At 51.1% G+C, this 8,989-nt stretch overlaps 1 protein-coding gene across 1 annotated transcript; it reads left to right on the forward strand.

The window, feature by feature from the left end:
* The first annotated feature begins 276 nt into the window (after positions 1 to 276).
* On the forward strand, positions 277 to 8,648 carry EEF2 (eukaryotic translation elongation factor 2). Its single transcript, XM_010085811.1, has 14 exons — positions 277 to 515; positions 1,250 to 1,431; positions 1,518 to 1,729; positions 2,553 to 2,731; positions 3,151 to 3,256; positions 3,595 to 3,708; positions 3,901 to 4,039; positions 4,455 to 4,650; positions 4,832 to 5,090; positions 5,482 to 5,589; positions 5,680 to 6,033; positions 6,885 to 7,067; positions 7,154 to 7,286; positions 8,165 to 8,648. The coding sequence occupies exons 1-14, from the start codon at positions 334 to 336 to the stop codon at positions 8,356 to 8,358; spliced, it is 2,541 nt and encodes an 846-aa protein (XP_010084113.1). The 5' UTR covers positions 277 to 333; the 3' UTR covers positions 8,359 to 8,648.
* Positions 8,649 to 8,989: the final 341 nt, after the last annotated feature.

The following is an 8,989-nucleotide window of genomic DNA, read 5'->3' on the forward strand; positions in this document are numbered from 1 at the left end:
GGGAGGGTTTGTCTCGGAGAACTGTCGATACTGCCGCGGCACACTGAGCCGGAGAGGGAGTGCGCTGGGTGTTCGTGCTGCAGGTCCCGGCCCCTCTGCTTGTAGCGCTGCTGTCTGCAGTGCCCTTGCTGCTCTCCCTGGGAGGTGTCATGCAACACGCAGGCTGCACAGGCAGAGTTAATGTCGGTGTGACTAAACATGGCGATGGCAGGGATTTGTGGTGTTGGTTGGGCTTCTTAGAATTGCTGAAGTAATTTCTATATATCTTGCGTTTTTCCCCTCCTTCTTTCCTTCTTCAAGGTGAACTTCACAGTAGACCAGATACGGGCCATCATGGACAAAAAGGCCAACATCAGAAACATGTCTGTGATTGCCCATGTTGATCACGGCAAATCAACCTTGACTGATTCTCTGGTATGCAAAGCTGGTATCATCGCCTCTGCCCGCGCGGGGGAGACCCGTTTCACTGACACAAGGAAGGATGAGCAGGAACGGTGCATTACCATCAAATCAACGTGAGTTCTCTCCCTTCAGGCATCTCAGTGTTCCTGCTGTGTGACCTGAGCTCAGGGGGGCTTTGAGTCCTTGGCTGGTTTGATCATGAGGTGAAAGAAGACGGCGTCAGGCTTTTTGTAGTCTAATTCGGAAGCTCATCTCGTGCTCGTGAGGATTGCTTAAATGAAAGAGCAAATATTCATTGGCGTGTGGTGAATCATAGAGCTCTACCTCGGTGGCCCCTGGGAAATAGATATGCAGCAGGAGCTTCAGCCTTCCAGTTTAACACTGGGGCTTTGGATGTGGCTGATGTCTGCTGGAGTCCCGGGGATGTGGTGCAGAGACTGTCTTAGGAGCACCTCTGGCGACATACTTGGTGGCTCTGTCACTGGGTGGTTTGAGGACCCTGAAGGGCATGAAAAGGGATCAGAAAGGAGGCTGGGACTAGTAGAAAAAGCATAAATTCTTGACTAAAAGAAATGGAACCCCCTTGGGGCACTTTAAATGGCATGGGATCAGGAGAAGTTATTTTAGGAGAGGTTATGGTTTCAGAAGAAGTTATGGTTTCAGAAAAGCATAGGAAGGGTGGAATTTAGCCTGAACTCCTGGTGATCTCCCATACTAGCTTCCCAGGAACACGCTTCAGGAAATCCTTAAGTCCCTGTACAGCTGTCTTTGTGGGATAAAAAGCTGTTTTTAAGCATTGGAGAGAGGTAACGTAGGTAATAATTTTAGTAGTTTTCTTTTATTTCAGAGCTATTTCTCTATTTTATGAACTCTCTGAGAACGATTTGGCCTTCATCAAGCAGAGCAAGGACGGTTCTGGTTTCTTGATCAACCTGATTGACTCTCCTGGGCATGTGGACTTCTCTTCAGAGGTCACTGCTGCCCTTCGTGTCACTGATGGCGCCCTGGTTGTTGTAGACTGTGTCTCTGGTAAGGTTTTCTGCAGCCTTATGCAACTGGAGCCCACGTTTGGTGAGTTTGAAGATGAGGATAACTAATTCCCCTGTGTTTGGCAGGCGTGTGCGTGCAGACAGAGACTGTGCTGCGTCAGGCCATTGCCGAGAGGATCAAGCCTGTCCTGATGATGAACAAGATGGACCGAGCGCTACTGGAGCTGCAACTGGAGCCAGAAGAACTGTACCAGACCTTCCAGCGCATCGTGGAAAATGTGAACGTCATTATCTCCACGTACGGAGAAGGAGAAAGTGGCCCCATGGGAAATATCATGGTAGGTGGAAGGCTGTGAACACTGTGTTCGAAATAATCCCCTTTAGCGAGAGGGAGCAGTTGTGGCTCTTTCTGTCTCAAGTGGAGAAGTGAGAGTAGAATAATGAAGACGCCTGTGCTGCCCTGGCTTGTGCTGGTTTGGAGCTCTCACCAGGTTTCCTCCAGAATCTTCTGTTAGTTCAAGGCTTGAGCAAATGAAGACTATAAATACAAGGAAATATTTTCCCTCTTTACGAAGAGTACCTTTGTTTTGTAGGACACCTTCTTGCCCACATCGCATCTGTGATGTGAGACCCTAGGCTCCTGTGCAGCATCCCTCACCCGGCTGTCTCCTGAAATGGAAGGCCAGGAGGTGTTTTGCCAGTCCCTGCGCTCTGAGGACAGCTCCCCGCTGGGTTCCTGGGTGGCGAGCAGGGCTGTGGGCTCTTTGCTTTGAAAAAAACCTTGTGCCTTGGTCCCTTTGAGCACTCTCCTGTGTGCTGCAGGTTTTCATGTGTTGCTGATCCTCCTTGTGAAGGACGGAATCTTACCTGCACGCAAATCTGCACAGCTGCTGAGCTGTCTGGGGATGTAACTGATTGGAAGTGATGAAAAACCGATCTAGTTCTGTGGTACAAAGCTAATATAGGGCGTGTGTGGCCAGGCTGTCCCCAGACTCAGAGGTTGCTGCTGTCACAGAACTGCTTAAGGGTCCAATACTTCTGAAGCTCCATCTTCAAACTTTTTGAGGGTTATTTGGGACTGAGTAGGCTGACTGCCGTAACGCTCCGTGGCTGTAAGAGCTGTGGCTGTTCCTCTAACCCAGCTGTCCTGTTTCCTTTCAGATCGATCCAGTGCTTGGTACCGTCGGCTTTGGTTCTGGCCTGCACGGCTGGGCTTTCACTCTCAAACAGTTTGCTGAAATGTATGTTGCAAAGTTCGCTGCCAAGGGTGATGCCCAGCTGAACGCATCTGAGCGTGCCAAGAAAGTAGAAGACATGATGAAGAAGCTGTGGGGAGACAGGTGAGAATTGTGGCTGTTGATTTTAATTCTGGATCAGTGGTGTGTGGCTGTAGAAGATGGGGAAGGAGGGAGGATGTGATGGTGCCTGCATAGGGCCCTGTCTCAGTGACTTGGTGCACTTGGCAGCAAAAGAATCATTTCCCATGAAATCTTTGCAGAATAGGAAGCGCACAGATAAATGGGGAGTTAGCAACATGTGTTAAATGGTTTTTGGCTCGCTCTGAAAGCCTGGGAGGGATGGGGGGGCAACATGCATTAAATGGTTTTTGCCTCGCTCTGAAAGCCTGGGAGGGATGGGGGAAAGCATGAAGACTCTTCTTCCTCAGGAGCTCTTCCTTCTGGCCTGAGCAAGGAGAAAAAGCCCCACTTCCGCAGCTGAACTGAGCATTGATGCTTGTCCGACTTGATTCTTTCTCCAGATACTTTGATCCTGCTACTGGCAAGTTCAGCAAATCTGCTACCAGCCCCGATGGAAAGAAACTGCCCAGGACCTTTTGCCAGCTCATCCTTGATCCCATCTTCAAGGTAAGTTCCTTAGTGTTCAGCCCTTGCTGCTGGTGCCTTTCGCTCTCTGGTTCAGTTGAGTTCCTTGGTGTTCAGCCCTTGCTGGTGCCTTTCGCTCTCTGGTTCAGTTTCAGTGTGTGATGATGGAAAATTTCTTCACTTTGACCTGACTTGTCTGATTGAAGAAATTTAAATATCTGACACATCTTGTTGTTCTGTGCGGGCGAGTGTGTGACTGAGCCTCCAAACGGATTTGGCTGGGTGATGAGCAAAAACAGAGGTTCTCTTCAGAGACGTTTGTGCTGCTGCTTCAAAGTAGGTCACCGGCGACAGTCATATAACGGCCGCTGTTGTTCCAGGTTTTTGATGCAATCATGAACTTCAAGAAAGAGGAGGCGGCGAAACTGATTGAGAAACTGGACATCAAGCTTGACAGCGAAGATAAGGACAAGGAGGGCAAACCGCTGCTGAAGGTGAGATTGGTCTGAATCATCTGTGGGGAGGAGAGAAGTAGTTGTGAGGCTCCAACTATGTCAACTTACTGAGCAGCTGCAAATGCTGCTTGGGTGGGAAGGTGCTGTAGGCAGCTTGGAGGAAGGACAGGAAGGTTAATGGCCAGGTTGTGAACAATCTGCCTGGATCTCATTCCTCTGATCTCTGCTCAGGCTGTGATGAGACGGTGGCTGCCGGCCGGAGATGCGCTGCTGCAGATGATCACCATTCACCTGCCTTCTCCTGTCACGGCCCAGAAGTACCGCTGTGAGCTGCTCTACGAGGGACCCCCCGATGATGAGGCTGCCATAGGTACGACAAGCTGCTGCTTTGCTACCGGGCATTTCTTTAAATGCTCTAAGATACCTGTAGCCATCTTGTTCTCCAGGTACACAGCTGGGCAGCTACTGCAGTTCTTGAGTCTGTAGCTTTTCTAGTGTGGACAAAACAAGCTTAGCAGCTTCCAGCTTTACTCTGGAGGAGTGAGCTAGTAACTGGGGAGTAGCCAGGGTATGTGCCAAGGGCTCAGGCTGAGCCTGTATTTGTTTAAAAGATCTTTTGGCGATGTGATCTTGGGCTGGCCAGCTGTCCAGACAGAAGTCAGTGGGCTGGGACACTAGTGAGTACAGGCGTGGTGTGGGGATTTGGGGTGGGAAGGGGGACAGGGCACGTGTACCACATGCAAGAAACGGCACTGAATCAAGTTGAACTCTCCCTGTACTCCCAGGTATTAAGAACTGTGACCCCAAAGGCCCCCTGATGATGTACATCTCTAAAATGGTGCCAACCTCTGACAAGGGACGTTTCTACGCTTTTGGACGTGTCTTCTCTGGTCTCGTCTCAACTGGCTTGAAAGTCAGAATCATGGGACCAAACTACACACCTGGCAAGAAGGAAGATCTGTACCTGAAGCCAATTCAAAGGTCAGTCCTGGCTGGGGTGTGCCCCATGACTCAGATTTGTGGTTCTGATACTGTCTTGGGTCTCTCCTCATCTCTGAGGCCAGGCGAAGCGCTTAGCTGTTGACTTTGCTGCTGCAGCTCCAGGATACTGCCTGGTGGAACCTCTTCCAAACTTGAGTAAAACCACTTTCTCTTTCATCAGGACCATTCTCATGATGGGCCGCTACGTTGAACCCATCGAGGACGTGCCTTGTGGAAACATTGTTGGTCTGGTTGGCGTTGACCAGTTCCTTGTGAAGACTGGAACCATCACCACCTTTGAGCACGCTCACAACATGAGAGTCATGAAGTTCAGCGTCAGCCCCGTTGTGCGTGTGGCCGTGGAAGCCAAGAACCCAGCTGACCTGCCCAAGCTGGTGGAGGGACTGAAGCGTCTTGCCAAGTCTGACCCCATGGTGCAGGTGAATGTCCAGAATGGCTTTGGGGACAGGAGAAATCCTGGTCCCGCTGGCACAGGAGGCTTCTGTCTTTAGTTGTGGTTGTGCTGGGGGTGCTGGCAGAAAAGTTTTGGGTTCAGTATTAGTCCCAGCCCAACCAGAGTGGGAAGGAGTACTGTGTTTTCACCTTGGCTGGTGCTGAGTCATCCCCAGATCGGTGGAAAGAGATCTAAAAGTAGCTCTGAGTCGAAGACAAGACTTGGAGACAGTCACTAGGATTGTGTAGTGGAAAGAGATCTAAAAGTAACTCTGAGTCAAAGACAGGACTTGGAGACAGTCACTAGGATTGTGTGTGCGAGAGCTTTCGCTGCGTTGCAGTCAGAAGCCTCACGGGGGGTATAAATGGTCTTTTCAGTGCATCATCGAGGAGTCTGGAGAGCACATCATCGCTGGCGCAGGGGAGCTGCACCTGGAGATCTGCCTGAAGGATCTGGAGGAGGACCACGCCTGCATTCCTATCAAGGTAGAGGGGCTGTGGCGGTGAACTCTGGGCAGATATGTGGCGAGCTGTAGTTCGTTTGGTGGCTCACTGGTCTCTGTTCCGTCACCGCAGAAATCGGATCCTGTTGTGTCCTACCGCGAGACGGTCAGCGAGGAATCCAGCGTGATGTGCCTTTCCAAGTCCCCCAACAAACACAACAGGCTGTACATGAAGGCCCGGCCCTTCCCCGAAGGCTTGGCTGAGGACATCGACAAGGGCGAGGTCACTGCCCGTCAGGAGCTGAAGCAGCGAGCTCGTTACCTGGCTGAGAAGTACGAGTGGGATGTCACCGAAGCCAGGAAAATCTGGTGCTTTGGTCCCGATGGCACTGGCCCCAACATCCTGACCGACATCACCAAGGGAGTGCAGTACCTGAATGAGATCAAGGACAGCGTGGTGGCCGGCTTCCAGTGGGCAACAAAGGAGGTAGGGGCAGCGCTGGGGGTGTGCAGTGTCATAAACAGCTTGTGTACATCTTTCTTCTCAAAAAATTGCAGAAAAACTCACACAGTGCTACATTCATAATTCAGAAGCATCTTTTAGGATAAGTGAAGCTCTAAGGTGTCGTATCAGTGTAGACACACAAAACACCCAAGCTCAAGACAAACCCCTTCTCCCAGCACTGCAGAGAATGTGTGCTGTGTACTTAAAATTATAAACTTTTGAGAGAGCAAAATGCAACAGCAGGAACAGAAACTATTAAGATGAATAACACAACTGGCATCAAAAGAAAATGAAAGGTACTCTGGGAGCCTCAGCAAAGATCTGGCCTTGTTCAGCAGTTGTTTTTTTCAGGACTAAACAGGAGATTATTCCAAAATAAGTTGGCAGGTAGGCTGAGAATAGAAACAGGAGAGGTTTCTTCCTGTTTACTTTTTTTTAAAGTTAGTCTGAAGAAGATACCATACTTTTTTTGTCCCGGTAGTGTGGAAAAACTACTTTTCCAGGCCAGATGCTTGGCTTGCAGCATCATAAATGTGTGTCAGCATTTCTGCGGCTGACATAAACCTTGGAGCTGTTGCGTGAAGATCCTGGTAAACGGTTTCAGTGCCTGAAACTGTCTCAGGGAAGCCGCGGTGGTGGCTCAGAGGCAGCATTCTTAGGTCCTAGGCCTGGAGGATGAGTTGCTGAATGGCTCCTTGGTGTGCCAGGCAGGCTCTTGTGCTTCCTGCTCTCGGACCCGCCGCCAAGGACTGCCCGTAAGCCGAGGGACCAGACCTGTCTCGTAGGGAACGGCAGCTTGTGGCATTGGCTCACCCCCTGCTCTGCTTTTCCAGGGCGTCCTGTGCGAGGAGAACATGCGTGGTGTGCGTTTCGACGTGCACGATGTCACCCTGCATGCCGATGCCATCCACCGTGGAGGCGGGCAGATCATCCCCACTGCCCGGAGATGCCTGTACGCCTGCGTGCTCACCGCTCAGCCCAGGCTCATGGAGCCCATCTACCTTGTGGAGATCCAGGTGAGGAACCTCTGCTCATTCCAGAAAATCCTGCGTGAAGAAAATGTGAGTGAGCCGTTCACGGTCCTGACGCCTCTTTCTTGCAGTGCCCAGAGCAAGTGGTGGGTGGCATCTACGGTGTGCTGAACAGGAAGCGTGGCCACGTGTTTGAGGAGACCCAGGTGGCCGGCACCCCCATGTTCGTGGTCAAGGCCTACCTGCCTGTCAACGAGTCCTTCGGTGAGTGAGCTGGTCCTGGGCACTGTCCTGGAGCGTGGTGGCTCCCAGGAGCATGATACCACCCCTGGGGCGGAAGGAGATCCTTTGTTTCCAGCTGTCTGACCGCAACGGTTGTGGGATTGTGGAATCGTTTTGATTGGAAAAGACCTTTAAGATCAAGTCCAACCATGAACCCAACACTGCTGAGTTCACTCCTAAGCCATGTCCCCAAGTGCCACATCTGTACGTCTTTTAAATCCCTCCAGGGATGAGGACTCAGCCGCTTCCCTGGGCAGCCTGTTCCAGTGCTTGACAACCCTTCTGGGGAAGACATTTCCTAATACCCAACCTAAACCTCCCTGGTGAACCCGAGCCCGTTTCCTCTCGTCACTTTTTATCTGGGCAAAGGGACTGACATCACAAGGTGGTTTGGGCTGGAAATGACCTTGAAATGTCCCCTAGTCCACCCCCCCTCCTGCCATGAGCAGGGACATCTTCATCTCAAGGTTGCTCAGAGTCCCGCCCAACCTGACCTTGAATGTTTCCAGGGATGGGGTGTCTACCACCTTTCTGGGCAACCTGTGCCAGTGCTTCACCACCCTTAAAATCTTACCTAGTCTGAAATAAAAGGGGTTTAGAACCCTTCCCGCTTGTCCTGTCGCTGTAGAGCCTGTCCCCATCTTAGAAGCTGCCTTTAAGCATGAAACATCTCCCTGGAGCCTTCTCTTCTCCAACCCCATCTTCGTTGTTACAGACGTGCACCACGGTTGGCATCTCTGTAGGCTTCTGGGCTCCTCTTTGGGTTCCTTTGGTTAAAGTGTGCTGGTGGTGACCCAGAGTGACACCTCCTGTTCCGCTAGAGGTGACATTAAACTGCGTGTCTTCTTCCCCCTCTGCAGGTTTCACAGCGGATTTGAGGTCCAACACGGGGGGTCAGGCTTTCCCCCAGTGCGTCTTTGACCACTGGCAGATCCTGCCGGGCGATCCCTTCGACAGCAACACTCGTCCTTGTCAGGTGGTGGCCGAGACCCGGAAACGCAAAGGGCTGAAGGAAGGCATCCCCGCGCTCGACAACTTCCTCGACAAACTCTAATTAAACTCGTTGGACTCCTTGGGTTGGGGGGGGAGGGAGGAAAAAAAGAAAATTAATTAATTAGCGTTAACGCCCATGTGAAGGGGTTAAACGCCTGTGACCGCCATCTCTTTGCATTGTTAATTAATGAGTTTCATAGATATTTGAGACTTTAAATGAGGAGAAAAACATCAAAAAAAAAAAAGAAAAAAGCCTTATAGCTTTCTGTGTTGCACATGACTGATCATTGCCATTGTAACTAAAACATTTCCACTAGATTTGCCCAATTCTGTATTTATTTGACTCAAAAAGTGGTTTGGGGAGGGAAGGGAGGGTCCCTAATCCTCCATTTCTCCCCAAAAACGGGGTCAAAATGAGGAAAAAATGAGGAAAAAGGGGGTGGGGGTGTGTGTGGGTGTGTGTGGGGAGGGAAGATGCCCGTCTGCAGTGTGACTGTCCTTCGTGCCCATCGCCGCCTTGTATTAGTGCCACTGGAATTAATTAGTTAATTAATAAAAATTGGATCATGGTGAGTCGATGTGCCTTTGGGGGTGCTTGCCCAGGCAATTGGGGGTAGCGCCCTCTGGCGGGCGGGAGGACCTGGTGGAAGTAGCGCAGCATCAGCTCATCCACCTTTGGCTCCGCCCCCCCT

This window comes from Pterocles gutturalis, unplaced genomic scaffold, assembly GCF_000699245.1.
Source record: "Pterocles gutturalis isolate BGI_N339 unplaced genomic scaffold, ASM69924v1 scaffold26185, whole genome shotgun sequence".
NCBI classification, from domain to species: domain Eukaryota; kingdom Metazoa; phylum Chordata; class Aves; order Pterocliformes; family Pteroclidae; genus Pterocles; species Pterocles gutturalis.

Coding starts and splice junctions, on each gene's coding strand:
- EEF2 (XM_010085811.1), top strand. CDS start 334: ATGGACAAAAAGGCCAACATCAGAAACATGTCTGTGATTGCCCATGTT. Junction 1,432..1,517: donor TGTTGTAGACTGTGTCTCTG/GTAAGGTTTTCT, acceptor TGTGTTTGGCAG/GCGTGTGCGTGCAGACAGAG. Junction 7,287..8,164: donor GCCTGTCAACGAGTCCTTCG/GTGAGTGAGCTG, acceptor CCCCCTCTGCAG/GTTTCACAGCGGATTTGAGG.